Raw genomic sequence first — 27,450 nt, forward strand, 5'->3', positions numbered from 1 at the left:
GACAACTACTACTATTGTAAAGTCTGTATTCAGTTGAATTCCATCAGGCCATGCTTTCTTAACACAATCTGACATGTACCTCTTCAAGATCTTGGATCTTTTTTCCTCCTCTCTGACACTTAGTAGTAGGCACTAGAAATAAATAAACCCCAAAAGTCTAATAGTAATCCAAATGTGAAGTAATATGTAACTATCAAGTTGGGGAGACTCATGATGGGACTGAATAATTTCTCTTTTTAAAAAATAAAACCAAAACACACTTGCCAGGTCCTTTACAGACAACACAATACTGTTTTTTGTTTCAAGTTCATAACTTGGCTCTTAAAGTAGTTGATAATGAACCAGCAGGCATTATTTTAAATCAACCAGTTTTATTAAATGAGCCAGAAAGGAAAGAGGCAGGGCTAATTACCAACATTCCTTGATGAATTACCTAGCGGTGTGTGGTAAATCTCCAGGCGTCTTTGTCTTTATCCCCAAATTTATCCCTTACTTATTTCTCAAGAGGTTAAAGGACATGGGGCTAATTAAGGAACCAGTCCAATGACAGACAGAATCATTCAAGGTAAGGCTGGTTTTTATTCTTTCAAGCTTTTGCATCTCTGCCTGGTACTTCTTAATCTAATTTAAAACAAAAAAAAAAAAAATTACTGCTGGGGAGGGGGAGGAAAAGTGCTAATCTTGTCACGGTCAGGCAGGTTGAAATTGCCATGCAGTGCTGGGCAAAATGCTACATATTTGTAATTTAGCCAATAAGAAATTCCTTAAGCCTCTCTTGAATGGCAGGAATGTCTCCAGCTTGTCACTTTGAATTCATTCATTACACAGGTTCAGTGTCTCAGAGAATAATGCTGCCAAACTAGCTGAAGAACTGAAATATTTGCGAGTATACATAATACCAAAAGATTAATTTAAGCAGATCTGAATTTTCACATTTTAAATTTAACATCGATCAAAGGTGTCAGCAGAGGCCTCCCTCGACCTCCACCCGACTCCCCGGCTCTCCAGCACCACGTGTGGCTCCGGGCACTGTTGTATTCCAAATTAAGCCACAGACTTGACAAACACAACTGCAATGACCAGCACTCACCCTCTTCATCCGTCCTTGGCTCAACCAGGAAAGTGGAATAAGGTGGTTTTTAAATTAACATTCACCAAAAAAGGACTTAATACAAGCTGTTGAAACCTGTTAGCTGGTGGGCTGCAGAGCCTCATCAATGCTTTTAATACTCACAACTATGGGCACCTAGAAGTCTTTAGGAAGATTAACTCATCTTCTGCAGGTCTGAAACAGTCACTGACACGTGGTGAACCACCATTTTCCCAAGGTCTAGTAACTCAGCCATCGGATAATACGTCTAGACCGCGAAGGAAAAAAAAAGTGCTTTGAAGCTATAACAGCACAAACTTCGCAAGCTCTCCTTAACTTTGTGGATGGTATCATGCCAGCGGAAAGACAGCAAATCCTCAAGACCACCAACCAGGGTATAAACCACCAAGAACCTTCTAAGAGGCGATCAGACCTTGGACCTCCAGATACCTATATCGTTTTGTGTGAATATATCCTTAATTTCCTCCATGTCGACAATATTATTTCAAACTGCCAGGTAACTACTGTGAACTTGCAGGGCAAGAGTTCTGTGATAAGCAGCAGTTTTTCAGCTATCTTCCCACTCTGCTCAGGTACCTACCTGGGCATTATGCTCAGAAAATGTCCTGGCCTTCCAGCAGCACAATCCAGCAGCAGCACAGACCTCAAGAGCTAAGCAACACACATATTTGCATCCATAGGAAAGGACAGTTGGGATGAAGGCTGGAAGCAGTGTTTTGCACTAGCAGTAAAGCAGTCAGATACTTGTACACAGAACTATGTTGCCCCCTTGAATTCCATGCATTTTTAATGTCTAATAACCTAAGTGTTAAGCAAGAGTTTACATTTTACCTCTATTACTAACCACAGACATCAAGCACCAGTGCTTGGTTTGGAATAGCTTTCAACCCACTAAGCAAGCAAAAGATTTAAAGCCTGAGAAATACTGTTATACTTACGTGAAGGCTCAGGAGACAAAGCAGGCTTTAGTGGTTCTGTAGTTAAATGCAAGATTTTCTTTATGAAGAAATTACTGTAGGGTTAAGTTGTGTATACCAGAGTCACTGAGTGTTAAGTAACCTTAGTTTAAATGTTCTATTTGTAGTTCACCACGACTTGGTCTGGCAAAGCACTTGTCTAAGTTCTCAATTGCAAATATATGCCATACTTAACATACTGGCACACACTACTATCTACTATTGTCAAGTTAGATTAAATTAACTTTTAATCAGATAAGCATGTCCACAAACACACATTCCCTGTAGCAGATGCTACCGCATGTTTATCTTGACATCCCATTGTTCCTGTTCTTCAGAACCATGAGATAAGTCCCCTATACAATGAAGTTTCATGGTAATCATTACACCAAGAACACTATTGCTAACTGCACAGCCTTCCCTGCTAGGCAGGTCTGCATTCTCACCTCAGGTCATGCTCTGCAATAAGCATACTAGAAAAGGACTAGGAGGAGGTGTTTTTTTTTAATATATATGTCCATAATCATTAACATCACTCAGAAGGCATGCTTAGCATTTCAGGGCTGAAGAAACAAAGGGTATCTGATGCAAACAGCTTGTTGTGGTGGTGCATTTAAAATCTGAATGAACAATGACAGGAGGGTGAAGGCGAGAGGCCAAGCTTTCAGCTTGCTTAGGACCCCAGGTGAAATTAGAAAAGCCACAATGACAAGACAAAGCCACAAAGAGCTGTATTTCTAGCACCAGAAAAGCAGTTAATATCTACTATGAAGATACCAACCTAGGCAGTGTGACAGGGTGAATCCTAAGTGGGATAATTAGTGGCACAGAAATTTTTAAATGTCCAGCATATTATAAACATTATTCTATGCAAACACACTATTAACAATTTGTTAATAACTAATATTAAAACTGTTTTTCTAGCCTGTATTTCCATATATATGTTTTTCTATATATGTCACATTTTGGGGTGAACTGCCCTGTTAGCAAGAGCAGGCACTATGCAGGAGCACAGAGAAGAGAGATCTCAAGCTGCAGATCAACAAAGCAGGACCCACCTTGTCCAGATCCCCTGGAGCATTGGAGCGGTTTGCTCACTCTCCAGAAACAAGGATGAAGGGGATGTTAGCATCCTGAAAGCAACCTCTTATACCATCTGCTGGTCAGACCACCTGTTTATATCTCATTACCCGCAAGGCACTTGCGCAGTGTCCAAAAGACTTGTGCACCACTGCAGGAACACGCTGGTCCATGCTGCAGACACCTGCTGCAGGTTCCCACCTCAGCCCTCGAGGCTGTACTTTGCAGTGGCATCCAATGTGGCTCTCCCATCTCAGTGCCTGTGTCAAATGCAGGTTACATTCTTAAATCCTCAAGGACAGTGAAACAGGGAGGAAGAGAGACACCAGATGCCCAGTAGATTCCTTAATGTGGTATTCATTTGGTGTGACAACACTCTGGAGGGAAAGGGAAGTGAACCAACTGCATCCTGGGGAGCGTTTGCATGCTGCATCAGGGACAGACTGGGACAGGGACCACATCACTTCACCACAACACATCCAGTTGAGGCTTCCATCAACTTTTGTGTCCTGGCCCACCGCATCACATTAAAAACAAGACAGAACAAGCATCACATCCACATGCCAAGGAACACCAACAGATAACATGGGTGGATAGAAGGAAGAAGCGTTCACCCTCATTTTTCCACCTTCCATCTACTTAGTGAGACATGCAGAGGGCTAGATGTCAGCTGCCCACCAGTAATGTTTTAAACCCTGCAAGAACTGGTAATGTTTCCAAAGGAGCTGATTTGCAGCTCTATGGCCAATGCAGGCCCTGAGCCTCCTTTCCTGACTCCTGAGGATGCTCCAGTGCATCTCCCTCCATGGAGGACACAAGACTGCTCATGCCAGTTGCAGTTTCTGCAATGCCACATTGTGTTTTGGGCAGCCAGGTCCAAAGTACTTAGGGACTGTGTGATGATTGTTCTGAACAGTAAACCTTATCCAGAACTCAGGCCAAGCAATACAAACCACACAGCATAGCTTCAATTCAAGTTCTGCAGTGTCTCTCAATGAGCAAATAGGTGAGTCTCCACCACTCCCCAAGCCCAATTCTCTGAATTTCTGCAATATGTTTTCTTTCTGGACTACTGCAAATTCTGTAAATAAGACTACTTCGAGACAAATGCACTTATAAAAAAAAAATAGAAGTGAGCAACCTTCAAAGGCAAGCCTTAATCAACATATCAGGTCTGACTACTTATATCAGCAGAACTTCTCAAAGACTAACCCAAAAAACAAGCAGAGGATCTCGCAAGCCTTGCTTGCATGAATAAGGCACTATGGCTGGTAATTTCAGCCTTTAAAGTTGCTCTTTGTTTGTTTTTTTCTTTTAGATGTTTTAGATGAAGGAAAACCTTTTTCCTGCTGTGTCTCTCAAAAGCACATAAAGAGTGGTGAGCCCCATACCCGTCCTGCCTCAGTGCAGCTCTGGCGAAAATGCCAGAGGGACCTTACATAAAACTCTGGTCATATAAGTCAGCATTTCTGCCTGCTGAACAACAAAAAAAAAAATCCTAAAATCAGCGGCCCAGACTGAGGTAGAAGACTTAAAACTATCCTAAAGATGAGGATAGGGTGTCACTGCCTGTCAGAAAGGCAGGGAGTTGTCCTGCGCTGCCAGGGGAGAGATCACTCACTTGCAAGAGTCCTGCAAGTGGCTTGGTAGGAAAAGAGGCTGGGAGCGGGCAAGGGGGTGCACAAAAGACATGAAAAGCAGAACCCAGCAACTGTATCACATCATCAGGAGATACTCCCTAAGTAACTGCCAACAGACAGCTGCTAGGACTACAGCAGAAAAGCTAATTCCGTGATATCAAGCAGGAAGACTGTAAGATAGGAAGCCAGAGACAGCTATGGGGAAGCTGATTGATGAACCAGCTTCACTACAAACAGAGAGTGTATTCTCTCGATTTCTGTTCATAATAGCAAAGGATTTCACCACCTTTAACACATTATCTCCACAAGGTACGGAATTAATAGCAGTAATATTTTGCAAACGGATGACTGAGGAGCAAAAGCACTAACCTGTCATCAGGTCGCAGTGACGACAGGCAGGGCCCCGAGGCACGACCTCCTCAGGCCCTGAGCTAACCCTGCTTACAGAAACCAACCAGTTCCAAGATCAGCTCTGGAATACTAAAGCTGAGATCTGCAGCAGTGCTTCTGCTCCAGCACATAAGAACTCCTACCAGACAAGAGAATCACTGCCATCAACAACAGCAAAAAGAACAGTTTCTTAATATCTAGAAGTATATAAAACTAAAATACACCTGTATGGAAGAAGCTACTCCGTAAAACAACCCACTGCCACTGAAGCCATCTTAAGACAAATTCTTTACAAAGAAGTTAACTCTCTTAAGTGAAAATATAAACTTACTTTGTATCTCAGGAACAGATACTGATCCAACATTAATAGGGCTTGAAACTACTCCAACGATCAACATTTTAAGTTACATGTTCCTGTCTCCAGTGCAGAGCAAGAAGTTGAAGTGCAGCAGAAGCAAAGAAAGTTTTGTGACACATCTCAGTAGTTGAGGACCAATGTAACAAACAGGAGACGGAGAAGGTGCTTAAAGATAAACCAGCCTGTACCTCTGTGAAGCTCATATCAGCTCTGCAGAAGGAATACTGAAAGCTGTAAGAAATCTTCCCTTTGCTACTATACTCAAAGAGATACCATTTCAAATGTGTTAGACCTACTCCAAGTCCATATCATAATTAGGTTGTACAAAGCAACACAAAATTTGAATTCCTACAGGTCATTTCCTACCTTGCCAAGCTACATTACTTAGCAGAGAAGTGATGCAAGAAGTCATTACTCAAGAAAATGAAATCCTATTTATTCATATAGCCTTGAGCACACCACATTATGTAATTTGGAGATTCCTATGCAATGTGACATAAATTCGTTATGTATTTCTCTTTCTTTCCGTATTGTTTCTAAATTAACATCTTGAAAACAAATATTATAAAATCCAAGCTCATTAACACCTTTGGCTTCTTTTTAAACCAGTCATTCCAAATTACCATCCTCAGGCACAGAATCATAGAATCATTTCAGTTGGAAAAGACCCTCAAGATCATTGAGTCCAACCTTTAACCTAACTCTGGCACTAAACCATGTCCCCAAGAACCTTGTCTAAAGGCCTTTAAACCTCTCCAGGGATGGTGACTCCATCACTGCCCTGGGCAGCCTGTTCCAATACCTGACAACCCTTTCCATGAAGAAATTTTTCCCAATATCCAATCCGAACCTTCCCTGGCGCAACTTGAGGCCATTTCCTTTTGTCCTGTCACTTGTTACTTGGGAGAAGAGACCAGGCCCTCCATGCTACAACCTCCTTTCAAGTAGTTGTAGAGTGAGATAAGGCCTCCAGGCCCCTCACCAGCATCACTGCCCTTCTCTGAACTCTCTCCAGCAAGTAGTATTCTCCTTCTCACATTGTAAGATACTGGAGAAAGGGCAAGTCACACAACGTAATTAAAAACACAAAACACTGTCAAGTCCAAGAAGGCTGGAGTACTTTTTTTTTGATGCTAAGTTCCAAACCAATCAACCAAAACCAGCTGCTACATTTGGTGGTATTTGTTTGTGAAGTAGTACTCAAAAAGATCTCTTTTAAAGAAAGTTGCCTTGCAGATCAACATTTCTGAAAGTGTAAAAATCCCCTGTTTGTCTCTCTCATTCTTAAAGGTCACTAAATCCAGACCATCTGGATAATAAAGTTACCAACTTAGTTCCCTATTTATCTAATTAAAACTTCAGTACAGCTCATATGGAAAATTTGTCTACAGCTAAAAACAACTGAAGTGTAAAAAGCGGCTGCAGGGAAATGATGTCACTGGTTCAGTGTTACTGCAGGCAGAGCTGGCTGGCAGCGTATTGGCACCAGGAAGATCCCGATTTATTGTAAATCTCATCCTTTGAGCCAAATGATCTACTAAAAAAACAACTACAAACAAAACAAAACAAGCAAAAAAGCAACACCAAAATTATATGGACCTTTCAGCCAAATCCTACACTTACTGAAGCATCACTGGTAAATTTTCAGCAAGACCATGACTTCGAGCCTGGTATTTTGTACTGATTTTTGTTTTAAAGAACTGGTGCACTTTTAGAAGTAAAGATAAAAGGCTGAATCTGCTTTCCCCCATCAAACACACAAGCAGCAAAACTATACAAAGCAATCTCTCTTCTCTCATGGGCAGAGACCAAAAGGACTTGTTCTTGCTAATTTTTACTGTTACTTATATAAATGCAGGTGATGAGAAGTCAGGCATCATTTTGTTCCAGCAAGTAGCTCAAGTTTCCACAACCATCACCTTCAACGCATAATTCTCTTGTCATCAAAAGGTTGTTGTTGCCAGTTATTACTTTCAATTTACAAGCCAGTTAAAGATACATTGTCTTAAATTTTTCTCTACAAGGTCATGCGCGCTGCCATTTGAGCCAAAGACAAGTGCAGGGGAGGCATCCTCCCTCTTTCCAGAAGACCCTCCTCCATTAGGAGGGAATGGGGGACAGATAATTATTTTTCAGTCCTGAAGGACTAGGATTCAAGTTCAAGTTCTTTGTGTGAAGCTCCCTAGCAGTGCTCCAGCAGGTTACAGATTTCCATACAAATCCATTGGCAAGCCAGCTCCTAGTAACCCCGCTTGTAATAACTGAGCATCACCTTTTGGCTGCAGTATCTTCTGTAGTTTGTCTTTCCAAAATAAAGGGCTGCCTCCTCTCCTCTCTCATATAAAGAGGTAATTGTAAAATGAACAATACAGACAACTGCTAATGCTTCTTCAAGACATTACACTCATTCCTTAATAATATAATAGGAAAATAAACATTTTCCCACAAGTTTTCAGAGAGGTTTAAAAAAACTCCTAAAATTCCCATTGTAACATGTTAGGATGAAAGGATATAAAAATGTTACGTAGTTAACTAAATGCATTACAAACAAACAACTGTTTCATAACACCTACACATCTGCTGGATCTGAATTATAACTATGGTGCCATAACCTGGAAACAAGTTTAAGGAATTGTTAAACACAAACATTATGTGTAATGCACAAATGTGGTGTGTAATATGCAAACATTAGACAAAATAGCTCCTCCTAGTCAATTTCGGACTCCTTCCTATATGTACATGAATACATGCTCAATGTGTATCATATTTAATTTTTAATAAAAATGTGTATGTGTATATACAAATTCAAAATTTCAAATTCAAAATTCAACTGTCTCCTTTCTGCTCCCAGATTACAGACACTAAAGTATGACTCAAGTGTCCGCATTAAGTATTAGTTTTGGCACTGTCAGCACAATACCATAATGCAGATTCAATAAATAAAAGCACCCTACATTTCCTCCATAAACCCATCACATGGACCGCTTGAAAATCCTGAGCCCGTAAGTCTATTTTAAAACTACATCTTTGAATACGTATCATCGGCATATAACAGCGATGAGCAAACTACAAGCGGATTGTAACCAAGCTCAATTAATTTATCTGGTAAGAATACGCTTACCGACTGCAGGCGGTTACTAAACATCAGCTGTAATAAAAAGATTCAGCAGTAATGCAGAGGATATAGATAACTCTTCAAAACTCAAGAAAATTTTATTTTAATGAAATATGTCAGCAAATTTCTCAAAAATATTTTGTATTCTTTCACTCACACATTTCATGCTGCTTTACTCTACTTGGACTTAGCCAGTGCCTGAATTATCTCTTCTCTAGCTGTTCACGTTCTTCCCCAGTAATTAGCAAGCTACGTCCCTTTGACAGAGGGGTACTAACAAGCTCCTACAGTTTCCAGTAGGACAAGGAGTCCAAAGCTACTAATGGCAAACAAGTCATTTAAGCAAAAAAGGATTACGAAGGCTTGTTGCAAGAGGCTGGAAACTGACCTGTATTTCAGATTAAGGCTTTCTGAGGAGCTCTTTTGTAATGAGTGTCGACACCATTTTACAAAAATATTTCATTGTTTGCTTTTAAAAGCCAAAATATTGATTTAAATATCTATTAATAATTTCTTCTTTTTGAAAATAACTAAGTACTAGAAAGGCGGAGAAGCGTTTTCCAAAGGGAAAATGACAGAAACATCAGCTTTGTAACAAACCTCCCTCCCAAGATCTCAAAGTTTAAAGAAAATGAAAGTCACACAAACTTTTCAAAACAAACACGTTTTCCATTCTTCACTACTAGGACACCAAAACAAGCTGCAAATAAAGCCAGAGCGCAGCTTATTTGCAAAATTTCACTGCCGAAAATCCCTATAACCATGTCCCTATTAAAAAAATAAAAGGTATGTTTAGATGAGTGAGAGCTCCTGAACAGAAAGGCGGAGAGACCGGCGTACCTTGAGGACCTCCATGGGCACCTGGGTGGCGGGGGGCAGGCTGGTGGGGACGCTGACGTTGATGGCAGGTGTCTGGCTGACGGGCACTCGCTGCTGCATGAACTGGGCTGCTTGCTGCTTCTGCTGCTGCTCCCGACGCTCCTGCTCCTGCATCTGCTCACGCATGAGCTGCTGCCGTAGCAGGATTCGTGAGGTCATGCTGGAGGAGCTTAAGGGAGGCTTGGAAGCGCCAGGATGCTCGGAATTGCTGTGGGAAGACCAGAGAGAGACAGGATCAGCTTCCACAAGCGGGATCACGGCTTCAGCGGTTGGAATTTGCAGAATTGTACCCGAACGTGGGGTGGGACGGGTGAGGATACGCCGCACCACGCGAGGGGGAATTCGGAGCCGACCTACTTCAGGTACTTAGCAGCCACATTAGGCTGCTTTAACTCGACTGCAGCTCACCATTTCCAAATGCCAGTATCCAACTGCAAAGAGTATTTGCTGTTTCAATTTTGCAGCAAACAACCATAGCAGCAGGTACTTGTATTCCTTTTTTAAAAGGTAAAGGGCTGCACCAAGTCTAGTAACAGGTATAGATAATACTCCAGGTCTAATGAAAAAAATAAACAAACATAAAATAAATCTACCTCTCCTGTGAAAGCACAACTTAAAGTTCAGTTATTTTCTGCAAAATACTACCTTGGGGTTGGATTTGCTGGTGGTGACACTCTTCATAGCTAGAAAGCAGGTCCAAAAAAAGCAACCCAGTTCCCACTTCAGGACTATCAGTATCTTCTGAGTGCAGCAACATACAAGATCAGGCAGAAGAAACAACCCTAACAGCTTTATTTCAGCCACACGTTATAAAGCGTATTGATCTGGCACTGCACTGCTTCACCACCCAAGTCTCATTGCTAAGCTATGGGTGACAGAGCCTCCTTCCAGACAGTGTGGGGCAAACCACAGGACTTTGCCACAGACTGCAGGGACACCTCCTGAAGCAACTCATCATTCTGTTAGCCCTCAGAAGCAAAATCCATTCATAAGACATTTCTGTAGCATAAGGCACAACAATTAGGGTATGCAAATACCAAGCTGCCCATCTTTTGAGGGAAGCATGTTGGAAGTGGGTATGAATACATAAGTCCATATAAGAGCGAGCTACAGTGTGTGTAATTCAGGATATTTGGTTTCCGACTCCGCTGTAGCTGATGTCAGCCCATGGCAGAAAGGGCTCGTTAGGCTATACTGGTGCAGGGCCATACTGGAGAAGGCAGCAGTGACCCTCCCGCTCTAGGAGGAGGCTGCTCTTGTGAAACCCACCTCTGGCTCCAGCATTTCAGTCCTACCTGAACGATGGTGACTGGACCACTGGCACAGGGGCCAGCATCCCTTCTGGGGCTCACACGGGCAGCTACTTGTGCTTGGGCAACCAGAGCCAGAGCTGCTGGAAGCTTGCTGGCTTTGTTTAGGACCAATGTTGACAAAACCAGTTCAGAGTAGAAACAAAAAAGGAGAACCCACACTTAACTCCCTCAAGAGATCAAACTCTGCTTTTCCGGAGCACACATGTTGGAGGCAGGGAGGGAATCATCTTGCTATTTAAGACCTGTCAGGTTGAAACATTCGGAGAGACACTGATCCTTTTGATAAAACAAGAGAAAACCTTTGTGGTGAAACTAATGCAGCTGTGGAATAATCGCACTAATTAGCTGCTCAAGACAAGTCATTGACTGTGATACTTGTAAAAAACACCACCCTTTCAATTAAGGGTGAAGCATTCTCACATCTAAACCCAGCAGCGTTTTTCCTGGCTGCACATCTGAACCACTTGCACATTTCAAAATCAAGGACATGCCTTATTTCCATGATCAAGATAGTTATAAATCAGCGGTCTCCCAATTTTTGTGATCACATACTGTTACCAGGAAAAAAAATGTTTGAGTATGCACCCCCAATATATGTTTATTTATTATTTATACACATGTGTTACTGAAGTGCTAATATTTTCTTCCTGCCCACTAAAAATATTGCTCATCCCACTTCGGAGACCACTGTAACAGATGAGAAAAAAATTGCACTGAAGCATGGCTTTTAAGGAAGGCTTCATTTTCCCCATGTTGAGGAAAAGCTTATTTTGTATCGCACTAACTAGGATTCTCACTTGCATGATACTGACATTTTTTTATAGATACCTAATGCTGCAAAATTGGTAACCCAGCAGTTCCTCCCACCTTCTTCCATTTTCAACTGTTTCTCTGCCTACCAAAGCCAACTGAGCTGAAAACCATCTCAGGAGAACCTTCCCATATACTAAAATACTGGGGAATGCAAAGGAGAAGGAAGGAAAAATTATTTCCATGGCATTTCAAACAGCCCCTGCCAGGAACCTCATCTCGCCCATGCAATTACTGTACCTACTCACACCAACACCACAACTGTCCTTGCAGCTGCCTGCAGGTGGTTCAGGGCTCTACCGTCAATTCAAATATTTTGTCTCTGAAATAAACAATAATCCCAGAAAGTGCTCTTCTGCCAAATTCTTTCCCAAAGGGCAGAGAATCTTCCAACTTTTATTTCTTTTGTAATTCTGCTCAATATTCTAGTTACTCACTGGAAAAACGGCTTAGATACAATTAGGTGCGCACTGCAAGGTCAGGCAATGTACTTTTTAAACAAGTATCAAAAAAAGACCAGAATCTGCGAGGGCAAGAAGAGTCTGATCTCATTCACATCCAGAACACAAGATTTTGGTGGCCAGACGAGGGGGAAGAAAAAGCCTGAGACAAGATTATGGAATGTCTAGTTCATCCCTGTTTCAAAGGAGAAGCCAGAAACCAGTGCAGCTACAGAGCCACAAGCTCAGCAGACACATCGTTCTTACTCGCAAACGTTATAATTTTACACAATATAGAGGCAGACGGACACTGGACACAGGCAGCACCAAGCTGCCAGACTGCAGTTACTGCCATCAATGCATTGGAGTTCAAATAACATTTTTATCTGGAACAAAAGCTGCTGCACAGCACCTGTCTGAGCAGAACCTCAGCCACAAGCACTGAGAAGGAACTGCACAAACATAAGCCAGCTCCAGCCATCCCCAGTACTTATCCCCGAGGGGCTGTAAAGCTTCTCCCGTGGGCAGGGTGGTCTCACCACACCAGCGCTCCTTCCACTCACCGCAAGTGTCACTGATCGAACATGGAAAACTGGTACAAACGCTGGTGGCTCATCCTCTAAGCTTGTCCCACACGCAAAACAGAGCGTTCTCACACCCAGCTTTCCATCCCCACCGTGTCCGCTCCTCCTCTCAACTGCAGGACGCTCCATACAAAGCTCCAAGGTGGAATGGAAGATGGTTTGGGTTTCATCACCACAAACCCTCCAGAAAGCAAACAGGAGTAGCTTTGTCAGAAACTCCGTTTTCCAATAAAAAAAGCAATTAAAAACTTGTTGCGTCAAAGGCTTCATCAAAAGAGTTTTGATAATTCATCTTTTTAAAGCTTCTTGACCTTTACACACTGCTGCTCAGGCAGATCTTCTCCCATGATCAAGCACGGTGCCGTGTGCCGCAGTACGACCCAGAACCTGGACACGTGCACTCAAAACTCTCATACATGAACTGATTCACCCCTGGATTATGTAGAGCTGGTAACAGAGCCCACACACACAACTGATACATGATGTGATTTAGATACTTCCTGCAAACAGGGTTTATGGGTACCATTTAATTGCAATAAATGAAACCAACTCATCCTTTTAATTGACATATGATTAAACCAGTTATCCATTAGCAGTCTAATAAGCATAGCGTAATGCAGAGTTATTAGTTGCGAGTGTCATATGCCAATCAAATTAATCACGAAGTGATAATGTTTTATTAAAGAAGTTTAAATTACATATCCTTTGCACAGATGCCTGGGAAATGTTACTGTATACATAAATTATAATGCACATAGTTGTTGCATAATAAAAGGCAACTGATCAGATTAAAAACAAGTTTGAATTTGTTGCCATCAACTCAAGAGATTACAAAGACCATACCTTTTAAAGCACAATCTACCTTCCCAGACGTGTACTGATTATTTTACCTTTGTCTCCTTGGGCAAAAAGACAAACTGGTCCTTTGTTGGTTAGTTTTGTTTTCAGAGTCTTACAAATTGATCAAACTAGTTCTCTAGTTCACATGCATTATTTACATTAGTTGTCTGGTATACAAACTTTTTTTTTTGCATTAGCTATGCATTTGTTAAGAAACTTCTCTGGAGATTTTGAGTTGGAAAACATTAACTCAGCTTTGCTTTTTAATTACTGTTTTAATAGTTATGATTTTTTTTTTTTTTAAAGAAAAAAGAAAAGCCTCTAATGTTAACATTTTTTAGACAAATTACAATAACTAAAAATACAGACCAACTCCTCAAACCCAAAGTTTCCTCAAGCAGAGATGAACAAGAATCAAATAAAATGCATTTTAAAAAAAAGCTTTCAAAACCACTTGCTCTGGGCAGGATCAACCACCCTGCTCTAAACAGAGAAATGGCACACAAGGGGGAGGCTGTTGGTCTCTTTCGTTCATGCCAACTGTTTGTTAATGGGTTAGTCCACAGAGAAATCAGCCAAGAAAAGCGTATTTAGCACCTTAAGAAATCCACTGAGTTGCACCAGATCTCAGAGGTAAGAAATAACACGGGATTTAAATGCTTGTGTTTCATGTCTTACCCTTATCCCATTCATAATTATTTATAGAGAAAAGGCATGCACGTTTAAGTATCTGACATTAGCATAAAACTATCTTGATCTTTAAAGCAAGCAGACGAGAAGTTGCCAACATTACAACTCAAATACTTGGCTTGACCTCTGGAAGGCCTTATCAAAAGAGACCACCACAGGGCTCCCCTTCCAACACCCCTCCTGTTCAATGACCGCTAGTTTATTTGTACAGATTCTGTTTTCAGTCTGTCTACCAAGCAGTGAAACCTCAAGAAGCTTTGTTGCCAGTATTACATATGTGGCTGATATAACAAGATTTCCAGCAGCATCTAACCTGCCGGCCAGCATTGCTGCTTGCCACAGAGAGGGGTGACAGAAAAAGAAGAATACCAAAAGGAAAAAAAAAGGCAAGGAGGTGTTAGATTGCCCCCTCAAAAAAATAAAATCAAGTCCACAAATCCACAAACAACAAAAAAACCCTTCACAATCTCTTCTCTCCCATCTTCAGCCAAGGTAAGGGGTTCTAACTACTGCAGCACTTTGTATTTCATTCCTAAAATTTAGCAATTGATCGTGGGTTACAGTGACTCTCTGCTCACCATGCCAACTGCCTGGTGCTGCTTAAAGTATCAATGTAAAAAAACATGCCCCAACAGTTGGCACCCTCGTACATCCCCACTTGCCAAGGACAGAGCAATTACATAAACGGTGTGGAGACCTTTATTGGCCTTTACAATCAAGCAAGGACTAGGTTTCAGGCTTCTATATGAAAGAAGGTTTCCATGTTTGAAGGTTATATATTTAAGGAGACACGCTGGCTGCTGCTGCATCTGCTCCATCATCAAGATTAACATTTTTCTGTCCCTCCAGTGTTTTCTTATCCTCAGCTGCTCCAGCTCGGAGCTGCTGTCCCCCAGCAGAACCGCTTACCCAACACAAGGGCTGCAACCACAGAACAACCTTCAGCCCAGTGGGCATCCATCCATCTACCTGAATGCATTGAGGGCACCTGGTCAGCAGGGGAAAGAAGAAAAAACCCTGAAACATCCACCATGCATATCTACCACCCAGGAAAGGCTGAATTACAAATCAAGTTAACTCACTTGTCCTTGATGAAAAAAAAAAAAAAATCCACCACCACCACACACACCAACAAAAAAATTCAATCACAGAAGGAAAAACATTCAGTCCTCAGCTAAGATTTTTTTAAATAGCTGTACACCATTTAGTAGTTTTCCATTTTTCTTTCTGTCTTTAAAACACACCTTCACAAGCTGCTGAACATAACGCTTTCTGAACTTAATGAAAGCCTCTCTCATGACCCAGAAGCACTCAGTAAATAATTATTAAGCTCTGGAGGTGGCTTTTGCATGAGTGTTGACTTAATAAAATGCCTTAAGTTGATCTGCTTGAATGCCCATTTACTTGGGGACACAGCTTGCAGTATAGCTTGGAAAGCTTGATCACCACCAGATTAAGGAACAAGGTAAAACTAAAGAGGTTCAATCTAAAAGCCGCAAAGGTCACATTTTACAATCCTTCTTGTTAAGGGGGAGATGAATAATTGCAAATGTAGGATATCCTCAAAGACTTCTATATAATAATCACTATAATGCACCTAAACTGAACCTCCCTTAGCCCAAAAGTGTGTGTTTGCCGTGAAGTTTCAGAAGGCTATAAATATATCTGTATGCATATAGATTTATAGTTTTCTTTAAACGTGGAGTATTTTATAAGTCTTCCCCTCCTGAAAGCCACCAGCATTCTCTCAGCCGGTCAGCCACAGCTCCTCTGGCCCTGCAGAAGACAGTGGCCAGCTCCCAAGCACAGTATTTTTAACTCCCAGAACACAACCTCCATCACAACACACCAATCACACAATCCGCTCACAGTGCCGTGGCTCCAGGAAAGCGCCACTTACAGACAGACGCTGTCAAAGGAGCAGGGCATGAACATCTCAAATCTAACAGCTTCCATCTTCCCCCCCACCTTGTGTCCAAGGGCTTTTGCAGAGCACCCTCGGGTGAAAGTCAAGCGGCGTCCAGGCCGGCCGTGTCTCTAGGGGTGGCTCCAGATAAGGACCTGGCAACTCCAATCCCCAGAGAGCAGAATGCGGGCAGCGGTGCCCGGCGCCTGCCGGCACTGCAGACCTGTGCAATCCAGCACCTACCGAGGAGAAAAGAAGGAGGAGGGTTGAGGGAGCCATGCACAAGGTCTTCAGATATCACAAAAAGGACTCCAAAACTGCCTAAGAGTTTGGACTCAGCATCTCGCTCCATCTTGCCTCGCCCCGCTCACCATCCCGCAGAGGGACACCCCGCTGCAGGACTGGGAAGAATGGGAAACACAGGTTGCCTATGAAAGCACTTCTCCCATTCATTAATTAAAAGGGGTGTGATCAGGCCATTAACACCATCAGAGGAGTGGATAAGGACTGTCTGTAACGGCACAGTTTTCTCACGATCTTTATCGCCAAAAAGACGAAGGGAAAGGGTGAGTGCAAGACAAATTTGTTTTCTGAGACATAACTCCTTCACATCCAAGGTTCACCGGGGTGAATCCCCACCTAGGAACCACTGGAGCTGCATCTCTCAAGAGCCAGACGTGCATCTGTAATGGTACAGAAACTTGATGTGACAGTGTACAGCTGTGTCCCCAGTCCCACCCCTGCTCCAACAGGCCAAATCTCCCAGGCAGAAAAGGAGCAGATACCTACACACACAAATACCTCAAGATGCCAAAAAGCTTCCATAAAGGGTTAATGGAATTTAAAAGGTAGCTGACTGCACTACCCAATACTGGTTTGGTGCTCTTACTCAAATTTTCAAAACCATCACAAGCTTAGAGAAGATACTACTCCTACACACACTGCTCCAACCCCATCCCCCTGCCCACCCCCCCCACCCCCCACCCCCCACCCCGCCCAAAAAAAAAGGCACAAGGCAGATTTGTCTTTCATTTGAAAGTCTGACCAGTCACCTTGTCAAAGGCGTTTTGAGCCATTTTTCAGACACCACATCTATGGGTACTTCCCTCTCTGAAGAGCTCTATACACATTTGCAAAACAAAAAGCCAGATAGCTAAAACAAGCAAGGGGTGATAAAAGAAAAAGCAAGAAGATAAGAGTCCACTAACAACTTATGTAGTTCTTGATTTTGTAATATAGAATTTACCTTCTTTTATCTGGGTAAATAGAGAAGATAACACTGTCGCCGAGGGTGAAGATGACGTGTGATCACCACACTTTTTGTTACTTTGCAACTACACAGTGCCCAGATCTGCCTCCACAACACCTTTCCACCCTGTCTCGGTTTAGAAATTATCCATCACTTACACAGTCAGACAGCAAGTTCATTCACAGAGGCAGCCCTGCAGAAAACAAGACCCAACCATGTTGTGTTCACAGCTTGTACCTGTCATTCACACGCTCAGATTCCCTCCCAGCCAAAAAGCCACCACGCTCCTCGAGGCTCACAGTGACCCAGCAATTCCCAGCCTAAACCCTTTGCTCATCTGAGGTTTTCTGCTCACTGACTCCACTGTTACAGAGGTATTCAGCGCTTTCCAAAGACGAGCAGGCAGCTCGAAGCCTCATCTCACGCAGATGACATCCTTGCTCTGGTATGCTGAGCAAACAGGATCTTAAGAAGCAAAAGGGAAAGTGTTTATGGAAGATTTGCTTTAAATGATTAAGAACCCCAAACAGTCATAATGAAAACCACAAAGTGAATTCAGTGCTCAGTATGTGATAGGTTGGTGTTACCAATGTGTAGGACTTGCAAATACTACATGCAAGGGAACCAACAATCCCTAAAACATTATTGCAACAACTCTAGCATTAATATAATCTTGGACAGATAATTTGCAAACTCTCAGTTCAATCTCTAGCCACAACACTAGCTGTTGACTACAAGATCTGATCAGATCAGGGAGTGTCTTCAGCAACATTTCTTTCTAACAAAGCAACTCTCCAGACTGCAGAAAACAATTCCTCAGCGTCCCCACATTTTAAACAAACTTCAGTTTTAGAGTCCTTAAGCATTGCTCATAGTTCTCCTACATTTTTGGCTATTTATGGAAGAGTTATTGGGGCAAAGAGGATTGTTTTACTGTGCAGGCTGAATGACTGGCATGAGGTGGGGAGGAAACATTTATTCAGCAACAAGTTACTTTACCAACCATTGGGATATTTACACTGCAATTGTGATTTGCAATTGCAGGAGAGATGTACCAGTCCTGCTGCCTTGGGTACTCATGGCAGAGACAGGAGGGTGCGATAAGCTGCAGCTGTGCATGTCACAAAGCATCAGTGATGTTTACAAACTTGCTAACTGAGGCCAAGCAAAATGACAGTCATCACTGGAAGAACTGCCCAACCACAAACAACTACAGAAGACACGGTCTTCCATTCCCTCGCTTGGGCTATTATTCGATGTGACCTACAGCACCTCTGACATGAGGTAATCCCAAACCAAGGCTCCTAGAAAAAACAAACCACAGCAGTCCATCAGGATGCTTTGCTATGCTACCACGGGATCCAGCAGCATCCTCAGCAGAGCCACATCCAGCAATAAGGTCCCTCTGTCCCCAAGTACCTCTCTGAAATCCCAGCCACTCCTAGGTTAGGGATTTCCCAAGGTGGGTACATGGTTTTTCTGTGCTTACAACCTTTGGGTGTTCACTGTGGGTCACGTCCGAACACCTCAGGGTCTGCAGCTGCACAGCATGGCTGGGGTAGGTCAGTGCAACTGCTGATCAGAGGATCTCTTCACCCACCATCCAACAGCTGTAAATTCTATTCTAAGTTCATGTCATCTGTATGAACTGCAGTCTCTCAAAGAAATATTTCGTATTGATTTAAAGGCCAGAGTATGGGGGAACTGGCACCTCCCAGGACTGTTTTAGCGAGCCCCCCTCCACTCACCTAAAAATATTCTGTACCTTATTTCTAGCCAGAAACTCTTCATGAACACCAGGGAGAGGGAAAGAGGAAAATAATTAAACTTGGGGTCACATGTAAATAAAAGAAAAAACAAATCAAACACATGATACAGAATGAAGCCTCATTCAAAATAAGAATATGCAAGCAACATTATAATTATACTTTCTGATTTCAAAGTGTCTAAATATATACTAAAAGATCCTCCTCAGTTTATTTATATTTTCTTAACAACAAAAATACAGGCCTGCTTTATTGCATTTTGCAATCACTCTGTTGTTTTACATCTGTCTCATGTTGTATCCGAAAAGCATAAGCTCTTCTTTAAGAAGACACATGAGTAAAAATCCTCAGAAACAACTTTGTGCAACCAACTAAATTTTTAGAAATTAATACAGCTGCTGCAGTTCTAGGAAAAAACCCCACTATTTTAAAGTAAAACTATTCGGCATGCACCATGTTTTGCACTGTTTCATGACAACTGAGACATGCTGTCCATGTAACTTGCTGCAGGAATACCACCCCTTTTCAAAATACATCACAACTATTGGTTTATTTGGGAAAAAAAAAAAAAAGGGGGCAGTCAACTCAAAACTATTTACAAGCCTTTTTGTTAGACCCTCTTAATCTTCTCTGCACTGCCAGAAGCATAGCACTTGAATGGCTATTTCTGTTCAAAGCTATATTTGTTATGGAACTACTGCAAACTCCTGAATCATGTAAACAGAGACAAGAGCCAAAAAATGTTTCCCTGGACTTGAAGTTCACATCTGCCTTAGTTACTAGGACAAAAAAAATAAAGGCAGGAGCTTAGTTTATAACCAATAAATCCTGCAAAGACTACAGTTAATAATGAATTCTTGCAACTGGGTTTTGTTTAATCTGGTTTATTTAGCATTTGTGACCTTGGCAAAGTACCTGTGGGAGCACCCACCATTACTGTGAAGCAGCAATTCGCACCTCCTGTTATTTTAGGCTACAGCAGCCGATTATACAGCGCTAAATTAGTCAACCAGGTTTATAAACTTGCAGCAAAGTCACCTGGAAATGATGTACAGTTCCAGACTCACTGGAGCCCAGCAGCCAACAGTACGGCTGACCCTAAAAAGCCGTTTTGTAAAAGCTCTCAGCCTGGACTTGGTAGCAGCTGCACATTTCTGCAAAACAGACGCTTGGGAAACACGCTGCTGTGAGCAAAATGACCCTCCCATTTCTTTAGCTCCCAGGCTGAGAAAGGTCAGCACTAGAAACCATCCCCTCACCTTCACCCACCACTTTGGATGCAAACTTCACCTTCTCATCACTCACCTCCTATTCCTCGGGCAGGAAGAATCCACAATATGCTGGCAACTATGAAAAGCCCCAAAACGACAACAAAAGCCCACGCAAGTCCTTGATCCCAACTTCCCACGTATTTCAAAGAGCCAGCACTGCAGGCAGGGACAAGTTCTACCCAGTGGTCTTTGGCACTGAACTGCAGAATAGGTACTACAGGTACGATGACAACCAGCATATTTTTGGATAAGAATGAACCATCATAGGCGGATTAAGGAAAAATAAAAAATGTTTCCCTCGTCATCCACAGAAAAAATCTGCATTAAACTGTAGTATCCTGTTTGTGCCATACAACTACTGCTGAGTTCAGAAACTTAGTGGCTGCCTCATATTGAGTTGCCAATATGGGTCTCATACACTGAAAGTGTTTTTTACATCCTTTGAGGGAGGCTGCTGCAAAGCCACATTCAGGAACTGCACTTGGTTTTCTAAGTACTCGGGACAGTGGGGGGGGAGAAACTATTTTTAGCAGCCTCCAGAACAAACATGATGATTTGTTATTCTTGTTTTGTTTTTAAAAGTAGATAATAAAATGCCGTTTCCATTTATACTTGTATTAACCATCACTTACTGTAAGTTTAAGACTGTACAAATCAGTCAGGAATACTCAAAAGATACTTTACCTTAAAAGAGTTAACCTTACACATCTCTAAACTTTTTTGTCCCTTCTCTTCACAGAGCTATAACCTGCCTATACAATTCCTAATCTGAATAGAAGGACATATATTTGTTTTTGCCTAGAACTGATATTATAGACTACTTAAAATTGTATTAAAGCCAGTATTAACCTCTACACGCTCCTCAATACTGAAAATTAGCATCACCTGTCAGAATGCCGTTATTCAATTAACACTTGCACAGCCAAAGCGTTTACCATCGTATTTACAAGTTACAAAACAAAAAAATCCCCAAACACCCATGTGTGGACTAGGAAAAGCCATCTTCTGCAGGATTTCTTCTTTTGCAGCTCCCAGACATCTCCCTTTCTACACTAGATGGAGCTTCGTCCCTGCTTCCCCAGGCTGCGGGGAGGAAAAGGGGCAAGAGGCGAAGGGTGAAAGGACACCCAGGGTGCAGGCAGGGGGGTCTTGTGACACCACGAGTATCTGGGCTCTCGCCATGCCCTCCCTGTTCCTGCTCCCCTCCCACCCCCGTTCATCTCTCGTTCAAGCACTGTTTTGTCAAAGAATCGGAGATTTCAACAACACCGAATCCCATCCTGCAATTTCTACCAGCCTCTCCCATGGCCATGAGGCACTGCCTCGAGTTCCCACCACATTACAGTTACATTGCTTTTTCTCCCCTTATTAAGAGACAGCATTTACAATTATTACCAGATTACAGACCTGAATTGCTTGTTTGCTTACCTGGATCCCTCTTTACATTCCCACTTATTTCCAATCTTCAGTCTCCTCTGTAGTAACCTGAAACGTGTACCTAATGCCTGTGCTAAGACTCCAGACTGGAATCCATTGACACTTCTGGGAAACAACTCATTGATTAGAGTAAAATTCCCCTTGGCTTGTATCTGATGGATTCGGTCTGTATTATTTCAGAACATAGTCCAAGAGAAACAGCTCATCCTTTCTGGTGAGCTGCCACAACCCCATTAGGATCTTTCAAAGCACAACAGGATATGGTCCATCATCAGTATTTCTATGATGAATTTAAACTCAATGGGACAGAGAAGAGCCCAGGGGAATGAGTCACTCCTAATGTCATAAATGGCCAGCACTGCAACACAAGCATGAAAAGCAGCAGCCTCAGGCTGCATCAGGCAAGGTAATCCCAGTGAGGATGGAGAAGCACTAATGTCTGTATTATAAGACATCCGTGTAAGACCTTGTGGGCAAGGGCTTCTGCCTGGTCACCTCTGCCCAAGAACAAGGATCTGAAACTGAAGTGATGAGAGAAACAAGAGCCCACATTATAGTGGGAAGTTAAAGTAAAGTTTGGCATTTTAATCTCACAAAATGGAGGTTGACAGGGATGAGTGTTGCTGTCTATAAATACAGCAGAGAAACAAACACCCAGGAGAGAACGCTGGCATTTCACCGAGCAATATGAACCAGCTATGAGCAAGATTAAATTGGTACCAACAGTCTCATTCTGAGAAGTCCAGTTCCGAAACTGCTTCCAACTGGAGGACTGGCAAAGGAACAACTTGCTTCTTTTCAGATAACCACTCATTGCCTAATCAAAGTAGGTCACTGTGGAACAAAGCAGCCAGTAATGAATTATGGGCCACAGAAGATGCCCTCCAGCCAAAAGCTCCAAGAGGACAGATGCAGCACAAGGCAAACTCTTCAGCAGAGCACACAGATCTGAAGTAGCGCTGGAATGCAGTACTGCACACAACAGGAGCTGCTGCCTTCACAGAACTCAGCATGGCCAAATGCAATCCTTGTGGAAGGTGAGCAGGCTGGCTTGAACAGGCTTCTCAGCAGGTCCCACTAAAACAAAGATGCTCTTCTAGAGCTACCAGCCCATCTGGACCCTAACAAAACATTCCTCATCATCTGGCATGCTGGGTCAACTAGAATGCGAGTGTCAGCAGTCACCGTGCTGCAATTTCTTGGAAGTCCTCTCCTCCCCCATACCCCCACCTTCGAGGACGCCCTTGCCCGCGTCCTCTCCCACGTCAGCCCAGCTGAGTGAGCCAGAGTTCAGAAGTGTTGAACTGAAGTAGTAAATAATAGCTCAAAAATGCAACCCCTCCTTTCTAACTAATTCAGAAATAACTTGAATGCCTATGTCACCACTTTGCAAGTAAGTGACTACAGTTTAGCCAATTCCACCTTTTATGTCTGGCTACTACACTATTCCCCAGATTTGTGCACTGAACCATGCAGAGACCAGAGGGGTCCAGTGTTTCCTTAATTTGGGGAAGTCACATGTTCAAATGGAATAAGTCAAAAGATAAAACTAACTTCCAAGCACTAATATTAGGAAGAGGTCTGAAAAATAGGCTCCAAATAAAGGTCATTTTTGTCATGCAAAAGTTCTTCCAAGTCACTGTTTCTTAAATAGGCCAAAACTCCCATCAAGCAGTACAAATAACTGACATAATAGCGCAAAAGAAAGCTAGAGTTAGAAAAACGTGGGAGCAGGTGATGAAAAGGAGAAGCTGTTATTTGTTCACATTGGAACGATCAGCCTCCCCCTTTTCTTTCTGTTGACCACACCAAGTAATTCAGTTTAACTGGCCCACCGTGAGCATCAAGACATTTTCCCTATATGTTCAAGTAGGTCACCAGTTTTCAGAAAAAAAAAGTCTTCTTTATTTAGTGGAGGAACTAAATAAAAATAGGAAAATAAAAGGCACACCTACTATACATTCTTCTCCTGGTTTCCAGGCAATGGCTTCCTGACCAGCCTGGGGGCATGTCCAGCAGTCCAGACCAGGCAGCCAAAACTGGTCAGTTGATTTAAGTGTTTTTTTCAGGTCAAGGTGTTTATAACATGCATATAACCTACAGCAGACTTTGACAGAGCAAGAAAACTCACACTCCCTTCCAGAGAGTTTGCTTTGCAAGGAGAACTAAGCCAAGTTACTTTCAAAAGTCTTAACACCACATCTTCATTTGCCCACCACTTTCTGCCATCCTGGAAAGCTGGAGCTCTCATGCTTTAAACTACCAGGTCATATGGGCTAATCTATAGAAGTTCACCTGACCATCCTCTCCCAGTCGAAAACAAACGACCCAAAGATTAGGGGTCCTCCACAATACAAACATAAAACCAATAAATACTTACTACAAAAAGAGACAACTTAAAGTAGACGGAAGGCATGCAGAGAAAGAGATTTAATCCAAAGCAGATTTAAGAGGGACACCTTTCTAAAACATGACAGCAGCTGAAGGGTCCAACAGCCACACATCATCTAACAAAGTTGCCATCACCTGTCATGATTTTCAACAGAAGGATTTTGAGCAGAAGCTCTGAGGGGACTTACTTGGGGGCACACAGCCTGGGCAGTAAAGACAGGTCTTGAAGCCACATCTCTAAATCACAGCATCGTCCATCCTCTGCAGCCAACAGTCATTTGTCTTTGATTATCCTACCAAGTATTGACAAACAGCACAAGACACAACTGAAGGTGAAATTGCCAGGCTCTTGCAACACCTACTCACAAGTTTAGCAGAGAAGAATGCAGCGTAAAAAACCTCAAACCGTTGGCATCCCATCACCATTCAACACCCTGGACTTGCCATCTAAAATAGCCAGCCTGGAAACAAAGTACTTCATCTTCCAGTGCTCTTTGAATACAGTCTAATCTATACTGAAAAAAGGAATAATTAAGAAGTACATGAACCCAAAGTATGCAACCTGAAAAACTTCCTCTTGTCTGGCAGCGCAAGCACTTTCTAAAGACACTTATATTAGTTCATGCTGCTAAAATTGTTTTTTAAAAGTAATTGAAGGAAAGCAGAGGCTACCTACAAAACACATAACAATGTGAAGCTGAAAATGTTAACGTTGAAAAAAAAATAGCGCCCACCAAATGCATTAGGTAATATGTTCCAATGTTTAAGTCCATATACAAGTTGTTTGAAACGGAAGTCTTTAATATCTTAATGCTTAAATATGAGTTTTTAAAAATGCAACAAGTGTTTAGTACTACTAAAAAGCCAGCATATTAAATCTTTCCAGCCTGGGATTCAAAAACTCCCTGAAATTAGAGTAAAAAAGCCCTAGGAAAAAAAATCAAATTTCACCACCCATCCTACCACACACCTACACAGAACCAGCACCAGGTCAATTAGGGATTGCAAAGTCAGCCAGAATAATGCAGTTCCCAGGCCAAAGGTGTTTGGTTTTCAAACAGATCCAAGACCTTGGTACTGTAATGGCCTGGAAAAGGATTGCAGAAGAAACACAAGTGCCAGCAAGGGAGGCATTTTGACACCAGTGGTCTTACAAGCAATAAAAATGTATTACTATTACTACTTCAGTTGAGTTCTATCTTTCCTTATTTAAGGAAAATGTCAACATACTGCCATTAAAAAAAAAAAGCAATAAAACAGCAGTTCCAGTGAATGCAGAAGACCATAGTTTGAGAGGGTGAAAAGCCCTCTCCATGTCCACAGGCAAAGAACAGGCTGAAGTTGGTAGGAACGGTCTGAGTCACCTCTAGGAGACCACGGCACTTCCAACACAGCTTAAGGAAATTAAGATAAGAGTAGCGTCCTCAAAACAAAACCATGCCACAAAATTCCCCAAACCGCTCATGGAATCATGACGACTCCTAACGTGTCACTGAAGGACAGACTACTACAGGGATAACTCATGTATAAGACCTATTTTGCAACACGATTCTCCTGTGCTGATTCTCTCCCACCCTGAACAAGACAACACAACCCACAATCTTGCTTCCCTGGGGTAACATGCTCCAGAAAACCTGAAGTAGCAGGATTTGTTAGAAATTGCCCAGAATGTTCTAGATTTAGCTGCAACAACTTAAAAACCCAGTTTCTAACTGATTTACCATTTTCTCACTGCATTATTCAACAGCGGCATCATTTTATCAACAGTCCAAGTATTACCCTCTAAGAAGCAACATCCAAGCATTTTTCTGTAATAATGTTTTCCATCATACGAGAGCAGGAAAACGAAAATTTATATTGGCAGGAAAATGCTGAAGTTTTCAATACCAAAGCTCATTTTTGTAATTTTTCATTTGAGATTAAATGCTGTGTAGCTCTTTGGAACTAATAAATCAAATATGCAAATACAAGGTGGGACCCACCCTGCCTGCATTTTTGTATTGGTTAACATTTCACATGCTTAAAGATATGAACAATGAACATCAAGCCAGAATTGTCAAATCACATACTTTCCTCATTCCAATTAAAAAGGTGCATATAACAATTTCCAATGTGGTCGCGAACCTACAGATGCATGGAAAGAAGACAAGGACATAAAATAACCGAAGTACTTACAGAAAATAGATTTAAAACTGCATTTCCGCATAGCAATAAAACAACATGCCACTTGGAAACATCCTTCCAATCCTATTTAACATAATGGTGGTGTGAATTACTGCCAAAGTAAACTTCAAAAATTTGTTTGCCATGGAGGAAAACCAAGCGAACTTAAGTTGTATGCGCAGAATCCTGTTTCAAGAATGTGAAGGTTTCTTTGTTCCCTTTAGTGCCAGGTCATTCCAAACTTTTACGTCTACGTATTTTATTGTGCTTGCAAAACTTTTAGTAAAAAGACCCTGCAAGATTACAAATTAAAAAAAAAACAACCACACACACACACCAACAATAAAATAAAACAAAAACAAGCAAAACACCAAACACCACACTCCTAAAAGTCAAAAAAGCCCTGCCAAACGTCCTGTATAAATATATCACCAAGTGCATCATTCTTCCTATTCTATCAGTGTACTCCCAAAAGCTTGGCATCTGAAAACAAAATATTATTTCATGTAGTGAAGAGAGAAGGTATGTTTTTTTGGAAAAATGTTTGTATAATATCCAAGAAAAAAATATATTTACAATTTTAATAAAACACAACTTAATCTATACTCTTAAATGGCAGCTTCTGACCATTAACAGCCATAAATACAGATAAGAATTTTTATTCAACTATCATGCTAAATTTCAAGTTTCTGTAAGCAACCTGATAAAGTAGCCCAATTATTCCTCCTTTGCTTATCTGTTATCTAAAAACCACAGACAATATCATATCAGACACCAGAAAAATACTTGGAACTTTCTGCATAGCGGTTTATCTGCCCCAGCAGATCTCTATATACAAATAAGAGTTTTCCTCCATCCTTGCTATCCATTTAGGTCTTTCCATGGTTTTATGTTCCCACCTTCAGCACACAGACATCTAAGCATACAACAAATTCTGAAAACACTTCAGAAAGCTTATGTTACCCATTCAAGACATTCCTCGTGGTATTGGTCCCAGTAGCCTTAAGTTTAAACTCAAATTGTAAGGTCAGACTCTTAACTGCTATAGCACTGGGGAGAAA

The 27,450-nt window shown here is 41.9% G+C and overlaps 1 protein-coding gene across 7 annotated transcripts in view; it reads right to left on the bottom strand.

The window, feature by feature from the left end:
* The window catches only part of MITF (melanocyte inducing transcription factor), a 108,118-nt gene that overhangs the window by 39,636 nt on the left and 41,032 nt on the right, over positions 1 to 27,450 (bottom strand). For 5 of the 7 annotated variants that reach the window (XM_082060065.1, XM_082060066.1, XM_082060071.1 and 2 more), the window contains exon 2: positions 9,491 to 9,737. In XM_082060065.1, coding sequence (XP_081916191.1) covers positions 9,491 to 9,737 — 247 coding nt within the window. Of the gene's footprint in view, positions 1 to 9,490; positions 9,738 to 16,174; positions 16,352 to 21,826; positions 21,965 to 27,450 lie in introns of those variants that run through there. The other 2 variants (XM_082060068.1, XM_082060067.1) reach the window with 2 other exon arrangements.

Source organism: Streptopelia decaocto, assembly GCF_964273445.1.
Source record: "Streptopelia decaocto genome assembly, chromosome: 8".
In the NCBI taxonomy this organism is placed as follows: domain Eukaryota; kingdom Metazoa; phylum Chordata; class Aves; order Columbiformes; family Columbidae; genus Streptopelia; species Streptopelia decaocto.